A 17910-nucleotide genomic window follows, 5' to 3' on the forward strand; every position below is an offset into this window, starting at 1 on the left:
TACAAACAAAAAGAGTAGAGTGATAAATAACCAAATCGCCCCGTGCATTGGGCCCATCTTCGATCTTTCTCCTCTAGCCAAACAGATCAAGCGATTTCGGTCGGTGATATTTTTTTCTATAATTCAGAAATACACAAAATTGGGTTATTCTTGGGTATTTCATGAAATTCAAACCTATATTAAAATTGCACCGTAAGGTCACACAGGTTTAACGGCAATATGTTTGTCTAGTTAGAAGATGCATCGAGTTCAAATTCTAGCTATAACTAAAAAATTGATGTATAGAACCAATTAAAAAAAAAAAGTGTGTATGTAAGGGTGTAATTTGACCAAAAAACAAAAAATCCATATTAAAATTTAAAAATGTGAATGTGATGTTATGAAATTAGAAATATTGAAGGATAAAATTGGTTTAGATTAATTAAATTGGGTTGGTTTAGTGGTTAACTTACTAGTCCGCTTAAATAAGTATTGGGGGTTTAAATTCTGCCTTGTGCATGCAGCAATCATTGACCAGCGACAAACCCTCAAATGAAGCTCAGTACTGTGACGGATTAGTCTTTAACCTGTCAGACTCTCATGGATTGAGAGATACCGTGAGAAACAAAAAAAAAATTGGTTTAGATTTGAAATAAAATAAAAATTAAATTGATTAAATTTAAAAGGTTTAAATTGGTATAATTTTAAGATTATTTATAAGTAAATTCTAACCAATTAAATTCGAATTATGTTAGTTCGATAATTGAGTATCCAATTAAAAATAAAATTCATACAAAAATTGAAAAATAATAATAATAAAAGATACTATATCATCAATTTAAATTTAAATAATTATCATAATTTAAAAAACTTTTTAAGTTAAAAAATAAAGATTTATATATTTTATTAAAATTTATTTATTTTTAAATTAATATTAAACTAATGGAATAATTAGATTAGTTCACATTTTTCGATCCTAAAATTAATATCCAATTTAATTAAGATTGTATTTAATCGGATATGATCCGATTTCGCCTAATTACCTATCAAATCCAAAATCAATATAATAAAATTTTGAACAGATAATCAAGTTACGGTTACAAGTGAACCCCAAATCGAAGCATTTATTTGTTGAATACTGGAATGAAACATCGGAAGTTCCTAAACGGCACCGTATTTATACCCTCAAGTCTTAACCTGTACTCCTGTTCCAATAGCAATTGCCAACAGCAACTACTCACGCCTTTGTTCCAACTGCCAAATTTTTCTCGAGACTGAGGTAACTTGCTACTCTTCCCTGAACTCATTCCTTCTTCGTTCTCATTCTCATTGAAAAGCATTTCGATTCATTTTCATTCCATTTCGGATCCATAGGATATTTGAGTTGTCGCGAATCTTCCTCTTAACATGTTTCCCAAGAAATGCAATGCTAAATTTAGGGTTCACGTTTTTCGTATCTTTCATTCATTGATTCAATCATCGAATTTCACTTTCTTAAGTAGCTCATATTCTTATCGGAATTTCTTCTTCGTTTAGGTCGTTCTTTACATGTACGACGCTTCGAATTTGTCTAGGCTATTCTTGTTAATTCATCCTTAAAATACGAAATGGTAATACCTGCAGCAGGATATTTATGCTAATTCATGAGTGAGGATTATTCCGAATATATAACCACAAGGGAAATCTAAAATATGTGGAAAAAGAAAAAGAGATTTTCATATATGTAGGTTAGTGCTACACTTTTAGAGCTTTTTCGGGTTACATAATTAGTATGAAACCTTTTAAGACTTGAGATTTTTCCCTATCTACTTCTTTGTGTTTGCCTACTCATTGTTTTATCAAGCCTTTGAAACTATTGGCCTTTTCGTAGCTGAAATGTTTGGCGTATGGAGTATAGAACTTTGGTTTCTTGACTCTGTTAAATGCTGTAACTCTTGTATGTATAACAAGTAAGCTTGCTATTTGTTTTCTGATTTTTAGAGATTGGGACTTGAAAAAAACTAACTGCTATGGCAATGCGGGTGGCTGCAAGAAATGCATCTAGAAGGCTATTTAGCAGCGGCTCTGGAAAAATACTCAGTGAGGAGGAGAAGGCCGCTGAAAATGCATACTTTAAGGTAACTTGAGAAGCTGCTATAGCATAGTGTGCTGCTCAATTGTTTTAATTTTATCCTGCTAGGGACTGCCAAATTTGTTTGAAGATGCTGTTATAAATTTGATAAAATAGGAAGTTTTAAGGACATGTGATGATCAGTTATGCTGGCGAAGCCCTTCTTTGCAGTGTTGAAGAATGTTAACTTGAAGTAATATTTTCCTTTAATAACAATCAAAATTCAATTGTTTTAAATTTTCTTTGATTAATTTTTTGTAATCATTTATATAATTCATCCAGAAGGGAGCCTTGGAGCAACGGTTGAGTTGTCTCTATGTGACCTCAAGGTCACGGGTTCAAGATGTGAAAATAGCCACTAATGTAATTATCAAGTTGGGACACGTACATTACATCCTTTGGGTGCGACCCTTCCTTGGACCTTGCGTTAACGTGGGTTACTTGTGCATTGGGCTGTCCTTTTTTTATATTTATATAATTCATTCAGATTGGCAGGGACATACAATGTTGTCTGTGTTCTAACAAAATGATGTGATTTATATTTTCACTTGTGTGCTTAGATAATCTTCAGTTTTAGTTTAGCACTCACCTGAAAACAGATTATTGTTCAGGATCTTCAAGTACTCATTGTCATAAATATAAAAGTAGAAGCCTCATCCATATTTTTTCTTTCTTGTCCACTCAATTACTGCAGAGAAAGATGCGAGCTGCTAGCTCTCATAATTAGAGTTTGTATTAGTTGGTTTATGTTTTTTCTTGTTGATAGCATATGTGTAGTGTGCTTACTTATTTTAATAATTCAGAAAGCTGAGCAAGAGAAGTTGGAGAAGCTTGCTCGCAAGGTATGTCCTCAAATTCTGCACTCTTGTTTTTCTTTTTTCTGTTAAAATCTCAGTAAAGTACATGATAAGCTTGTTGAAAATATTTAGCAAAATTAAATGGATTTTTATTTATTGCCTTAGGTCCTCGACTCAGTTTTCTGCTTCTAGTTTGCTGACGTTGGATATATAATGTATCTGTTTCATTTAAAAGTGTACACTGCTTATACACAAATAGTTAATGTGCTCTGCAGCCCATTTGATATCCAAAAAAGAAATATGATCATTGTAGACTCTGATTATATTACAAGTAGATTTACCATTCACCTTTTCTTTTAGTGGTGTTTGATTTCAAGAGGACAAAGGTTGCAGTATCAGTGTTGGCTGACTGACTTGCCAAGTTGAAACGGGTTGATGTTGGAACAATCCCATAATTGATCTACTCATCCAGTGTCTTGCATTCGATGCACCAGAATGTATACTTAAGATAATTTAGATTAATGCACATAGACAGGCCCTTAATAATTAAGCCATAATTCCATATAATCATTTTGCTATGAGAATGATTTTCAGTCATGCTGCTTCCTTTCCCCTTTTCTTGTCAATTAATATTTGTGCCTTGTACTTTTAAAGCTTAAAACTTAAGGTGAAAGTTTTTACCATTTAATTCTGCCCATGGCTGTGTCTCTGAACAAGTGAAGGACATGCAATTTTGGTTACTCAGCCACTTCGTGTTTGTACATGCATTGTGTTATTTTCTATTTCTGTATCTTGCTTGCTAGCAACTTCTTTCCATTTGAGTATAAAATTTATGTTTCAGTATGAGCTTCAAACTTAGTAGTAAACTTTCTATTCTAATGAAGGGACCTCAATCAGAAGCCAAGCCAGCCACAGGCTCAGGGGGTTCAGTACCTGATGCCAAGCCCAGTGGCTCAGCACATACAGATGCATCAGCTGAAAAGGTTTCAACTGACAAGTACCGGAATTATGCAGTTGTGGCAGGTACAATAACATTTCTTAGTGGTTTGGGTTGGTACCTCAAGGGCACTGCAAAAAAGCCAGAGGTGCAGGATTGAAGATTTCAATGGTGTATGTTCTGATTTTGGTTTTGGACCTTCCGGTTGCAGCAGTTGCACAGAAATAAATGACCAAACACACAGTTTTTGTTGCATCATACAATTACCATTGTGTTTTTTTATTTCTTCTGATGTTTCATTGTAATCCCTATATGCTTGATTCTATTAGCATGAGGAACATCGAAATTGATTCTCATAGTTTTTCAAATGTCATGCGGTTAATCATTTTCTTTGCCTCTCGTTGGCATGTTGAGATTGTGATCCAAAAGTATGTGATATATATTAAACTGATGCTTCTAGCTAGTTGCTCAAATGGAGCGAGAGGGAGGTCGAATTATGAGATAATTGCGATAACATATGAAGACTGTGAAGTCAAGTTAGTTAATAGGTTAGTTAGACTACATGTTATCAATCTGTGTTTCTCAGTAGTGACATCACACCCTTTCTATATGTATCTATAACACCACACCTATTACTATGATAATATATATTTAGAATCACTGAGAAACCAATAAACAGCAGAATCACTCTGCCCCTATGCTCTTTAGTCGCTATATATTTAGGCAAATTATTGCATTCGTCCTAAAATATTTGGATAGGATGGATGGGATGCCTTTCATCCTCCATTCATGTATTATTGTATTTATAAGAGAAAAGCTCAAGAACAAAATTTATTATTTTTTACTAGTACTTTTAGTTATTAATTTAATATTTTTTATTTAATAGTCTAATAACATATTTTTAATTTATATTTTTGAATATTATTTGTTTTTTTTCTCTAACATTCCGCTATCTATAAATTAATGAAATAGGATTTATTTATTATTATAATTATTATTAAATATACAATTGTTTCTCTTTCCAGAGAGCATTTGGCCATGTCATCAAATTTGATAAAAAGAAATGCAATTATATTTAAATACATTAATAATAGAGCAAATTTTTCATAAATGATATTACATTCATTCTATTACTATCGGATTAGGTTTTTTTTGGGATGATTATAAAAATAATTGAGTAATCTAGATTTCCTATAAAACAGATATGATGACTATAATATTAAGTAAAAAGAGAAATTCATATATCATTTATCTAGTCACTTAAATATGTGATAATAAATAATATTTTTTTAGTCTCTCCATACTCATCTAAGAGATTGTGAGTTGGAGTCTCTATCTTAAGTAATAATAATAATAATAATAATAATTTTTTTTTTAGTTAACAAGCAACTACCAATAATAAAATAAATGATAATGATGAAAATAAAAAAAGATATAAAATTTGGATTTAACAACAAGCGCCCATATTAAATATACAAAGCTGCAAATGATTTGTTTTTTAGAGAATATAATTATTTATGTATTTAATATCATTGATATTTCAATTTTTTTTTAGTATAAAACTTTTTTGTATATACATTCTTAACAAATACCCTAACAAAACAAAAAAAGTTTAACTTTTGCATTGAAACTTTAAAATGGCATCAATTTAAAATATGATTAATTACTCATATTTTAAATGTTTTTAAAACATTGCTTAATTATTTTTAAAACATCTTGAAAATTATTTAACATCTTGAAAAATATTTTTAAAAGTTAAAACACTTCTTAAAGTAATCATATTTTAAAACAGATTTTAAATATAGATCTAGTTGATTTAACCTAATACCCCTGATTCGCTGGCCTGTCTTCGGTCTTCACGAATTATTTCATTCCTAATGTCAAAAGAATAATAATCCGGCAGTTTTCAAGTTGCGGCGGCACAAACATTGGTGTTTGTGAGAATCAGTGAGTGGGGCACTCGAATCTAGGGTTCGTTAACCGTTTTTCCATTCTCGTTACTTGTCTAATTAAAGCTACAATTTTGCTTCCTTTTTTTTTGGGGGGGGGGGGGGGGGAGATCCATAACCGATAGTATTTTGCTTTCATTTAGCTTCATTTCAGCTCCTCCAATTTGGATCCTATAGCTTCATTCTTCTCCCCCCATACAGGTTTTTTTTTTTCTCTCTCTTTCTCTGTTCTCGTGCGCGCGTACACGGATTAATTGAACTGGTTAATTTATTTTGTCCTATTTCTTTTTTAGGTTTTCTGAAATTTATTATGTAATTTAAGGTAGTAGAAGAGTACAACTGTGACACCATCATTATCTCAGAACTTGTATGTAAATTTGTGGCAGGAGCGTGCACAGATTAGTAAAACTGCTATGTGCTATTATTTTTACTGAGATTGGGATTGGAACACTTGTGTAGGCTTCGTGATTCTCCTTCTGTTCTGCTATCTCATCCCCTTTAATGCCTGATTTGACTCGTAATATGTAATCAAACTTGTTGGACTCTCGCTACTTGTAAACATAGTTTGTTCTGCTTTCATGCCTGCAATTCTGGATTTTTCTTGAGGGGCTTTGCTTCATTTGACTTTATGTTATACAAGGGCCTTGAGCTCATCCACTATCCCTTTTAAACCTGTACCCATTTGGGTTACAGATTCAATTCTGTTCCACCACCTTTGTTGTTTCATTTTGCAAGTCTTATTTCATTTATTGTACTTGCCTGTCAATGCTGCTAAATTATGTTGTCATTGTCCCTTTGGTAAAAGTCTTTCACATTGCGGCCTGCTAATTCTTATTCTCATTGCATGGGTTTCCTTCTGAGATTCATTCGCCACAACTCGTTTTTGGTCTTTCATTTTGTTTCCTCCATTCGATATGTGCATACTTCTTCCCAGGAATTCTTTTGGCCTCTATGCCTTCTTCACAGTTGCCTCACAAGCTTGTTTACTTAGTTTAATAAGATGCCACGGGGAAAGGCAAATTCTTCATCAGTTGCTAAGCCATCCGAGCCTGAAAATCCAGCTGAATCTGATGAAAAGATCGATTTTGATGATGCAAATGATGCTGAGGAAACAATGGAAGAAGAAATTGAATATGAAGAAGTAGAAGAAGAAGAGGAAGTGGAAGAAATAGAAGAGGTGGAAGAAGAGGAAGAGGATCCGGAGGAGGTTGAGGTGGTGGAGGAGGAAGAGGAGGAAGAGGATCCGGAGGAGGTTGAGGTGGTGGAGGAGGAAAAGGAGGAAGAGGATCCGGAGGAGGTGGAAGAGGTTGAAGAAATGGAAGAAGATAATAGCATGCAAAACAGTAGCAAGGCAGAAGATAAGGATGAGAAGAAAAAGCATGCTGATCTTCTATCTCTTCCTCCTCATGGGTCTGAAGTATATATTGGTGATATTCCACTTGATGCCTCGACTGAGGATTTGAAAGCATTTTGTGAGTCTATTGGGGAAGTTGCAGAGGTAAGCCTGTGATATCTTTTTTTTTTTTGTTTTTTTTATATATGGATACAAATATACAGTATCACCTGCTAACTTTAGGATTGGTGAGAACAGGTTCGTGTAATGAAAGGAAAAGATTCTTCTGAGAATAAGGGATTTGGTTTTGTGACATTTAAAAGTGTGGAATTGGCTTCTAAAGCCATCAAGGAGCTGAACAGTAAAGCATTTAAGGTAATATTATATTTTTAAATCAGTATGAACTATATACTATGCAATTTCTCCTCATAACTAATGCAGAAAATTATGTTCTTTTAATGCAATTTTGTGATTTCAATGCCTGAGTATACCAAAGATGAATTTCTCAGGGTAGAAAAATAAAATGTTCAACTGCTCAAGCAAAACACCGTCTTTTTATTGGCAATGTTCCCAGAAACTGGGGTGATGAAGATCTCAGGAAGGTTGTATCTGATGTTGCACCTGGAGTTACTGGTTTAGAACTAGTCAAGGTATATATTATGTTGTTGTGTTAGAGGTATGCCTATATCATCATAAAGTTTTTTAGTTTTTTAGTTTTTTTTTTAAGTTTAATTACTTTGCTAGTCTTAATAGTTTCAGACTCCAATTTTTAATTAGGTCTTTATAGTTTAAAAGTTTGTAATTGAGTCTCTATATTAGATAAAAAATTTTAATTAGGTCTTTTCAAACTTTTTTTTTGTTAGAAAATACAAATTCTTTTTGGAATATTTTTGTGTGTGTGTTTGATATAGAATGAACTGTGAAATATTCTAAAAGCAAATATTTAAGATTATTATTTTTCTTATGAAAAAAAAAACACGGTAGGGACTTAATTACAAATTTTTATCTAATATAGGGACCTGATTACAAACTTTTAAACTATAATGATCCAATTAAAAATTTAGTGAAACTATAGGGACTAACTGAGTAATTAACCTTTTAAAAATCACAGGTTTCCTAAACTTCATTTGTTGCATCGCAGCTGCAGAACATAAAGCCAATATTTTGGTTTTCTTTTTAACATTTGTTTACTTTTGGTTCAATTTTCATTTCAGGATATGAAGAACACTAAAAATAACCGTGGATTTGCTTTTATTGACTATTATAATCATGCATGTGCTGAATATTCAAGACAAAAGATGATGAGCTCAACATTTAAGCTAGGTGACAATGCTCCAACGGTGAGCTGGGCTGACCCTAAAAATGCTGATTCCTCTGCTTCATCTCAGGTCTGGACTCTTATAACTTGTGTTTTTACACTCAAGTGATAGTTATGGTTACTTTGACGAGAACCAAAGAGTACAAAAAACAGACGAGAAGGGAAAGAATAATATAACAATGCTTTTCAATCCCTGAGCATATACATTAGGGGCCATTTACCTTGTATCACTCACAATTCCTTCCATGCACTCACTACAGGATAACTCAGCAGCTAGGAAACAACAGGCATTTCCTGTTTATTCTAATTTCATTTCCCTGATTCTCCTCATCTTTCTCTCTCACTCCTTGAAATTTTTTCATTTAGATAACTTTCGTAACTTGTAGTTGGTTTCTATCATATTTTAACAGTTTAATCCTCTGCCCAGTGCTCAATACAAATTGCATTTAGTGAGATCTTAAGCATATATGAACAGGTGAGGGCAGTATATGTGAAGAACTTGCCTAGGAATGTAACTCAGGAGCAGATGAAGAAGCTTTTTGAACACCATGGGAAGATCACAAAGGTGGTTCTTCCACCACCAAAGTCTGGGCAGGAAAAGAATAGAATAGGTTTTGTACATTTTGCAGAGAGGTCAAGTGCTATGAAAGCACTAAAAAACACTGAAAGATATGAATTAGAAGGTGACATACGCATCAATTTTTCCCATTTTCCTAACTATTTATGTGAGGTTGTAAACACTGGCCAATATTAAATAAGCTTTTTGTAAATATCAGGTCAAATTTTGAACTGCTCTCTAGCAAAGCCACAGGCTGATCAAAAGTCTGGAGGATCAAACTTGCAGAAGCCAGGATTGCTTCCAAGCTATTCCCCACATGTTGGTTACGGTTTGGTTGGTGCCCTTGGCGCGGGATATGGTTCCCCAGGTTTTGCACAGATGGTGTGTGCATGTTTGTTATCATTATATTATTAACTCTTCTCCAAACAGGAAGTTACCCTCTGCTAACTTAGAAAGAATCTAAAGCTTATTGCATTGCCTACCTCTTTTGCATGTTCCGATATATTTTAAACATCAAAAGGAATAATTTATATCAGACCCACAAGTTTATTCCTTATATGTCTTTGACTTGTTACAACATTCAAATCAATTCGTCTTGATGACTGGGGTTCATCTTTTGCAGCCCTCAATGTATGGAAGGGGTGCTCCTGCTGAAATTTCCATGATGCCTATGCTTCTGGCCGACGGTCGGATTGGATATGTCTTGTAAGTGAAAAGCCAACTGTTGCTTGATATGTATATTACCTGCATGACATGTTACCTTAATATAAAACATTTGGTAGATTGGCATTTAAACTTTACAATGATGCTTTATATCAATAATTAGAGCAAATATTTCCTGAAAGATTCTAACATTTTAGTCATTAAAAGATTAAATGTATCCACTCTAATCATTAAAAGATATTCATTGGACACATTAATTAACCCCTTAACGTGAAAATTGGATGCACATTGCTATTCAAAAGATTAATGTATGAAAGGCTAACTATTTGAATAACTAAATATTATTATGTTAAAAATTGACTTTCAGGGACTAATTTGCCTGGGGTCTAAAGCAATTTTGTTTCCTTTTTCAGGCAACAACCAGGTCGGGGAGTGCACTCACGAACACCACCCTTCTTTCAGAGAGGTGGCTGGGGTGGTGGTGGTGGGAGTAGCAGCAGGAATGCTAGCAGTTCAAGTAAAGGAAGGCACAATAATAATAGTAGCCAGGGGCATAGATACCGCCCATATTAGTTGGTCTTTTAAATGTGTATTCTCCTTCGTACCTTAAGAATTTCGTTCAAATTTAGTGAAGTTTGTTAAGCAATTTTTTTATAATTGAATAGTTTATCCTGTAGATTCAATCTTACTTATCATGTTAGGCCGTTTAGAACCTGAATTGGAAGTTTTATTATGTTAAATAATCTAAGGAAGATAATTTTAAAATATAAAATACACAATCCTACACATGTAGAATATTGGAAGCGTAAAATGTAAATCATCTAGAGCTACAACCGAAGGCTATAAGTAAAAAATGGAATGATATTTGCATAATTGTTTACGGCAAGCATTTAATGTGTTCAATTTATGTAGTCTTGGCATTACAATTATGCACCGTCAACAAATAGAAATCTAAGAATGTGCCAAATCATGTTGAGTGACTTCGTATTTGTTCCTACCATGGCCCAATGATAAAGGCCCAGGTCCAAATAAAAGGCCTAATCAGAAGAATTAAGCCTAGCTAAGCACCGACCTTCATATAAGAAGTCGGTGTTGACCACGACTTACTCTAAAAAAGTCGGACATGAGATTAGCTGGCAGATAAACACTCACTCAAATGAGTAACCACCCCTAAAATCTCTCTAACCGCTTCATCAAGCCATATCTTAACCTCCCTAAGATAAAGGGACGGTTAACACCCAAAAGATACGGCACTACTCCAACGGTGGTTATTGGCTCACCACTATAAATACGATGACACCCCTCAGGTATCTCTAAGTCCCAATACTCTCTAGACCTGCTCACACCCTTGTTAACTTAGGCATCGGAGTGTCTTTGCAGGTACCACCCCCTTCTCCTCATACGAGCAAGTCGGACGGAGGCCCCCGAAGTGCAGACCCACTCGAAGGCTCCCTCTTTCAAGCGATTGGGCCAATCAACACCATCCAATCCATTAATCTCCGGTTACCCACCGTAACATTGGCGCCGTTGCCGGGGACCCGAGAGATCATCCATCGATGGCGGACAGATCCCACGAAGAAGGCCATGTGGAGACAGATTCTGAACAAGAGAATCTGGACACAGGCAATAACGATGTGGACCTCGCCCTCCACCAGGAAGTTGACAATCAGCATAGAGAGGGCACCTCTGGGGTAAAAAACCCGAAGGTAAACTCCTCAGAAGGGCGCGAGTTAGAAAAAGGAGGACCATCCCACGTAACTGAACTCATGGGATTAGTCCACAGCCGCCTGGAACAGCTAGAACAAGAGCGGGAGCGGCAAAAAGAAACTGAAAAGAGTCTAAAAGAGGAGATGGAATGACGAAAAGAGTTGGAAAGTAAACTCTTAAAGTTAGAATCCTCCCTCAAAGGTCGTAACTCCCGTGATGAACAAGAAGAACTACCTTTAGGTGGAAATGATCTTTTTAGCGAGGACATAATGAGAGCAAAAGTTTCGAGGAACTTTAAAAGCCCTGACATGGACCTTTACGATGGAACCACGGATCCAAAGCACCACCTGAGTAACTTCAAAAGTCAGATGTACCTAGCCGATGCTTCCGACGCTACGCGATGCAAAGCTTTTCCGACCACTCTATCAAAAGCAGCCATGAAATGGTTCGATAGCCTCCCCCCGAGGTCGGTTACTAGCTTTGAAGACCTCTCAAGGAAGTTTCTGATGAGGTTCTCAATCCAGAAAGACAAAGTGAAACATGCACCGAGCCTCCTGGGAATAAAACAGGAAGTCGGAGAACCTTTACGAGCCTATATGGAAAGGTTCAACAAAGCATGTTTGGAGATCCAAGACCTGCCCACAGAGGCAGTCATAATGGGGTTAGTCAATGGACTCAGAGAAGGTCCCTTCTCACAGTCCATATCTAAAAGACACCCCGTTTCTCTAAGTGATGTACAAGAAAGAGTTGAAAAGTACATCAATATGGAGGAAAATGCCAAATTAAGATACCTGAGCTGGCGACCTGGGGCCCCTCCCTCAACAAAAGAGAGGGAAAGGGAAACCAAGAAAAAGGAAGAACTCGGTCTCGAGAGGCCAAGGAAATATCACTCTTATACTCCCCTGAAAGTTTCTATAGTGGATGTATACAGAGAGATTTGCAACACTGAAAGATTGCCACCCCCTAGACCCATTAAAAATAAAAAAGGGGGGAGCCACAGCGATTACTGCGAGTATCATAAAATATATGGTCACTCTACAAACGACTGCTACGACCTCAAGAATGTGATAGAAAAGCTGGCTAGAGAAGGTCGGCTTGATAGATATCTCATAGAAAGGTCGGACAGTCATGGAAAAAGAAAGCGAGATGATATGGATAGAAGAGACCCACCACCGCAGACTCCAGAGAGGCATATCCACATGATCTCAGGGGGATTTGCAGGAGGGGGACTTACCAAATCCTTTCGCAAAAGACATCTCAAAAGAGTCTACTAGGTCGGGGAGGAGACACCCGACCTTCCCACCATTTCATTCACAAAAGAAGATGGGCAAGGAATAATCCCTGGACACGATGATCCAGTGGTAATAACTATGATCCTAGCAAATGCCCATCTCCACAGAACCCTAGTAGACCAAGGAAGCTCGGCGGACATTCTTTTCAAGCCTGCTTTCGACAAGATAGGGTTAGATGAGAGAGAGCTAAGAGCCTATCCCGACACCCTATACAGATTAGGGGACACGCCAATAAAACCACTAGGATTTTTGCCCCTTCACACCACTTTTGGAAAAGGGGAAAAATCAAAGACTCTGAGCATAGACTTCATAGTCATTGATGTGGGGTCAGCTTATAATGCTTTAATCGGCAGAACTACCCTTAATCGGCTCGGAGCGGTGGTATCCACTCCCCACCTCTGCATGAAATTCCCGACCTCAGCGGGAATAGCAACGGTGAGGGGAGATCAAAAATAGGCGAGGAAATGCTACAATGAAAGCCTAAATCTGAAGGGAAAGAACAGAGAAGTTCACACAATAGAGCTCGGCGGTACAAGAGCCAGAGAAGAGCTGCGACCACAACCGGGAGGAAAAACCGAGGAGATACAGGTCGGTAACGAGGAAGGAAAAAACACTTATATAGGAGCCAACCTAGGGGAAACTCTAAAACAAGAGTTGGCTAAACTCCTAAGAGATAATTCCGACCTCTTCGCCTGGAAGGCCTCTGACATGCCTGGGATTGACCCCGAGCTCATGTCCCACAAGCTCTCGGTTTATCCAGGGTCCCGACCTGTACAACAAAGAAGACGCAAGCTCGGCCCAGAATGAGCCCTAATAGTAGAAGAGCAAGTACAGGCACTCTTGGAAGCCGGCTTTATCAGAGAGGTCAAGTACCCAACATGGCTAGCCAATGTAGTGCTAGTCAAAAAACAGAATGGCAAATAGAGAATGTGTGTCGACTATACCGACCTAAATAAGGCATGTCCTAAGGACCCTTATCCCCTACCAAGTATTGATACCCTAGTGGATTCCAGTTCGGGGTACCAATACTTATCATTCATGGACGCCTACTCGGGATATAATCAAATCCCGATGTATGAGCCAGTACCTGGGAAAGACCTCGTCCTGTACTTATCCGTAGCGAACAAGGCTGTCTCCTCAGCCCTGATAAAAGAAGACGAGGTCGGACAGCACCCAGTTTACTTTATCAATAAAGTTCTACAAGGCCCTGAACTAAGGTACCACAAACTAGAAAAGTTTGCCTACTCCTTAGTAATAGCCTCACGAAGGCTACGACCTTACTTTCAAGCTCACACAATAAGAGTCCGTACGAACCAACCCATGAAGCAAATCTTCCAAAAGACGGATGTTACAGGGAGAATGGTTCAATGGGCAATAAAGCTCTCCGAGTTCGATTTGAGATATGAAACTCGGACAGCAATTAAAGCCCAGTGCCTCGCCGACTTCGTGGCAGAATACGCAGGGGATCAAGAGGAAAAGCCGACTACATGGGAACTCTATGTAGACGGATCCTCCAACAAAACGGGAAGCGGCGCAGGCATAATATTGGTAGATGAAAGAGGAACCCAGATAGCGGTTTCCTTAAAATTTGAATTTCCGGCTTCAAATAATCAGGCAGAATATGAAGCCTTGATCGCCGGACTAAAGTTGGCAGAAGAAGTCGGTGCCACAAAGGTGATGATATGTAGCGACTCACAGGTGGTAACCTCCCAGATGAGCGGAGAATATCAGGCAAAAGACCCTAATATGAAGAGGTACTTGGAAAAAACTTTGGAACACCTTGGGCGCTTTGCAGAAACCGAGGTCAAACACATAACTCGGGATCTAAATAGCAGAGCGGATGCCCTATCCAAGTTAGCAAGCACCAAACCTGGAGGGAACAACAGAAGCTTGATTCAAGAAACCCTCCAGGAACCCTCAGTAACAAAAATAGAAGATAAGCAAGAAGCACTTGAGGTAGTCGTTCTAGACCTCGGATGGATGAACCCCCTAGTCGAATATATGAAATTCGACATCCTCCCTAAAGAGGAAAAAGAAGCTAAACATATCCGAAGGGAGGCACAACACTACACCTTGGTGAAAAATATCCTCTACAGAAGGGGGATATCAACACCATTATTAAAATGCGTACCGACCTCAAGGACCGCCGAGGTGTTGGAGGAAGTACACAGTGGGATCTGCGGAAACCATCTCGGAGCGAGGTCACTAGCCAGGAAAGTAATCCGAGCTGGATTCTACTGGCCAACCTTGCAGAAGGATGCCACAGAATTTGTGAAAAAGTGCCAACCATGTCAGATGCATGCAAATTTCCACGTAGCTCCAGAAGAGCTCATCAGTATCACTTCTCCATGGCCTTTTGCAAAATGGGGAATGGATTTGTTAGGTCCTTTTCCCCAAGCGCCAGGACAAGTCAAATACCTGATCGTGGGGATAGATTACTTCACAAAGTGGATAGAAGCAGAACCATTGGCCACCATCACCGCTCAAAGAAGTCGCAGGTTCCTCTACAAAAATATCATCACAAGATATGGAATACCTTATTCCATTACTACAGACAATGGAACCCAATTCACCGACGCTACCTTCAAAAGCTTAGTAGCTAGTATGAAAATCAAACATCAGTTCACCTCGGTGGAGCACCCACAAGCCAATGGGCAAGCCGAGGCAGCCAAAAAAATCATACTGGCAGGGCTAAAAAAAGAGATTACAGGAAGCAAAAGGAGCTTGGGTGGAAGAGCTCCCTCAGGTGCTATGGGCTTATAGGATAACCCCCCAGTCCGCCACAGGAGAAACACATTTTCGACTAGTTTATGGCGTAGAAGCCATGATACCAGTAGAAATCAACGAGCAAAGCCCAAGGGTAATTCTCCATGATGAGGTCGGAAACATACAGGGACACAAAGAGGAGCTCGACTTGCTCCCCGAAGTTCGAGAAGATGCCCGGATAAGAGAAGCAGCATTGAAACAAAGGATGACTACAAGGTACAACAAAAAAGTCATTCGAAGAACATTTGTCCCCGATGACTTGGTCTTAATCAGAAACGACATTGGAGTCAACAAATCAGGAGAAGGAAAGCTCGCCGCAAATTGGAAGGGACCATACAAAGTCAGCGAAGTTTTAGGAAAAGGTTATTATAAAGTAACCGACCTGAACGGCACTGAATTACCAAGGTCGTGGCATGCTTGTAACATGAAAAGGTACTACAGTTAAAAGCGAACTCTACTCCCTGATGTACTCTTTTCCCAGCTTCATGATTTTTTCCCAAAAGGGTTTTTTCTGAAGAAGGGTTTTTAACGAGGCATCATAGTAGAGGCTAAGGGAAAATAGACTATAAAAGCCCTTAGTAGCAGGAAGGTACCTCCCCAATAAATAAAGATCTTTTTTATCTCTTATAAAATCCTTTTTATTTTCTCTAAGTCTTTCTACGAAACGCGCCGACTTAAGCTCGACAAAACGTGAAAATCCCATGAACTGACCTAGATGGTCGTCAGGATAAAACGACGAGGTACAAGTCGGTGTAAAGAGGTTATACGAGTTGATCGTAAAAACTCGGGAACAATCCGACTCATAAGTCGAAAATGAGAACCCGAGTAGGAAAGCTCGGAAATACTCCGACCCGTAGATCGGAGCGAAGAACCGAGTAGAAGAAAAACGCATCGCAAAAATAACCTAAGTCATAAGAACTCGTTAAAACAAAGTCAAGTATAGGGGATAACAAAAAGAGATTGGAAAGCCTAGGAAAAAGTTTAAAGGCTGTCCCAAAAGTCCTTAAACAAAAAGCTCAGAAAAACAAGCCGAAAGGAAATGTTTTCAAGAAAAGATCAAGGAGACTTCAAAAAACCAAAAAGCATACACGCATAAGGTAATCTAAACCCTTATCCAAAAAGGGGTATCCATTTTGTTAACTTAAAAACCCTTAGAAAAAAAGGGTATTTTTTAAATATTTTGTTTACGGCCTGGAAAGGCCAGAAGAAATTGTTCAACCAACATCACCAAAAGCAAATAAATAAAGAGTTTAAAAACGGGGGGGCCACAGGCCGGACCCCCAAATAGCCAAAGATCATTTTTTAGAAGCCGGATCACCACCACCGGAGTCAGGAGGAGCGCCATCAGAAGCATCCATGGGAGATGAAGAGATCGGTGGAACCACTGAAGTACTCGGAGCGTCTTTAGAACGAGGAGGAGACTCAATAATCCTCTACCTCCGAGTCTTCAACTCTGACTCAGAAACAATTACGGGGGCAGGAGGATCTACAATGGCACCATCAATGACAACTTTGTCAGGATGTAAAGGAGAAAGATCCATGTCGGGAGCAATAACTCTGACCTGCTCCAGAAAAATCCTCCAAGACTCCTCGGCGCCATCAGCAATAGAGTCCTCCAACTCATCATATGCTTTCCGAGAGTTCAACAGCTCAGTCTTCACAGACACAAGATCTTTGAATAAGCTTTGATAGCTGGCCTGTGCTGTTTTCCTCAGATCCATCTCCATGTTGCATTGGGCCTGCAAAACCTTCCCTTTCTCCCGGAGGGTATATCTTTCCTCCCTTAGCTTGGCAATTTCCTTCCTCAACTCTCCCTCATGCTCTTGATATGCACGAAGCCTTCCTTCCAGCTCCTCGACCCTCGAGGTCAACCCTAAGGAGCTGAGAGGAGCCTTCTCGAAAATATCTAAGAGCTTGCCACAGACCCCCGTCGCTTTAAGATTCTCCTCGATCATAGTGGTAAGGTGGCTCCGAACAGACATATCATCCATGCCTATACGAGCATGAGGATAGATATTCTTTCGGACGAATGCAAGAGCATCCGCCTTAACCTCACCAGAAGAACCAGATTCTAAAGTCTTGCGCTTCTTGGGATCAGGGGAAGGTCGGATGACGGGGGGCGGCTGAGAAGGAGCTGAAGAAGAAATCACCATGGGATTGGAAAGAGTCCCAACGTTCCGAGGAGGAGGAGGAGGAGAGATAACCCTGGCACCACCAGCTCGAGCGCGAGACTTAGCTTTAGCTTCCTGGACCCTCTGGAAAGATTCTTGAGCATTTGTCTTTGCCATTTCTGAAAAAGAAACAATAGCTAAAAAATCAATCAAGTCGGAATGATCAGTTAACAAGTCGGGAATCTAACAGACGAGAGAAAACTACCTAGCTGTGTTTGGATAAAGGCCGGAGACCCTTGGAGAAACTTTTTAGTATCCAAATATGGGACCCTCCCCCACACTTCTCGGAGGAACCCCACAACGGCAGCCTCTACTTCATCCAGGTCATC

General features: G+C 38.5%; 2 protein-coding genes across 11 annotated transcripts; both read left to right on the top strand.

Moving 5' to 3' along the window:
- The first annotated feature begins 1020 nt into the window (after positions 1-1020).
- Positions 1021-4219, top strand: LOC112784390 (uncharacterized protein At2g27730, mitochondrial). The gene is made up of 4 exons (XM_025827571.2): positions 1021-1258; positions 1960-2096; positions 2893-2931; positions 3771-4219. Exons 2-4 carry the CDS (start codon positions 1989-1991, stop codon positions 3981-3983), a joined length of 360 nt encoding a protein of 119 aa, XP_025683356.1. The 5' UTR covers positions 1021-1258; positions 1960-1988; the 3' UTR covers positions 3984-4219.
- A 1432-nt stretch (positions 4220-5651) lies between these two features.
- LOC112784404 (heterogeneous nuclear ribonucleoprotein Q) lies at positions 5652-10321 on the top strand. 10 transcript variants are annotated; one of them, XM_025827622.3, is made up of 10 exons: positions 5656-5794; positions 5927-5973; positions 6707-7270; positions 7364-7480; positions 7615-7755; positions 8320-8493; positions 8899-9106; positions 9200-9363; positions 9605-9687; positions 10059-10321. In XM_025827622.3, exons 3-10 carry the CDS (start codon positions 6773-6775, stop codon positions 10216-10218), a joined length of 1545 nt encoding a protein of 514 aa, XP_025683407.1. In that variant the 5' UTR covers positions 5656-5794; positions 5927-5973; positions 6707-6772; the 3' UTR covers positions 10219-10321. The 10 variants fall into 10 exon arrangements, with proteins under 10 accessions (XP_025683389.1, XP_025683399.1, XP_025683407.1 ...); XM_025827598.3 differs by having other exon boundaries at positions 5712-5794; positions 6066-7270; XM_025827604.3 differs by having other exon boundaries at positions 5652-5973; positions 6159-7270.
- Positions 10322-17910: the final 7589 nt, after the last annotated feature.

This window comes from Arachis hypogaea, chromosome 3, assembly GCF_003086295.3.
Source record: "Arachis hypogaea cultivar Tifrunner chromosome 3, arahy.Tifrunner.gnm2.J5K5, whole genome shotgun sequence".
NCBI lineage: Eukaryota > Viridiplantae > Streptophyta > Magnoliopsida > Fabales > Fabaceae > Arachis > Arachis hypogaea.

Coding starts and splice junctions, on each gene's coding strand:
- LOC112784390 (XM_025827571.2), top strand. CDS start 1,989: ATGGCAATGCGGGTGGCTGCAAGAAATGCATCTAGAAGGCTATTTAGC. Junction 2,097..2,892: donor CTGAAAATGCATACTTTAAG/GTAACTTGAGAA, acceptor TTAATAATTCAG/AAAGCTGAGCAAGAGAAGTT. Junction 2,932..3,770: donor TGGAGAAGCTTGCTCGCAAG/GTATGTCCTCAA, acceptor ATTCTAATGAAG/GGACCTCAATCAGAAGCCAA.
- LOC112784404 (XM_025827604.3), top strand. CDS start 6,773: ATGCCACGGGGAAAGGCAAATTCTTCATCAGTTGCTAAGCCATCCGAG. Junction 8,494..8,898: donor ATTCCTCTGCTTCATCTCAG/GTCTGGACTCTT, acceptor ATATATGAACAG/GTGAGGGCAGTATATGTGAA. Junction 9,107..9,199: donor TGAAAGATATGAATTAGAAG/GTGACATACGCA, acceptor TGTAAATATCAG/GTCAAATTTTGAACTGCTCT.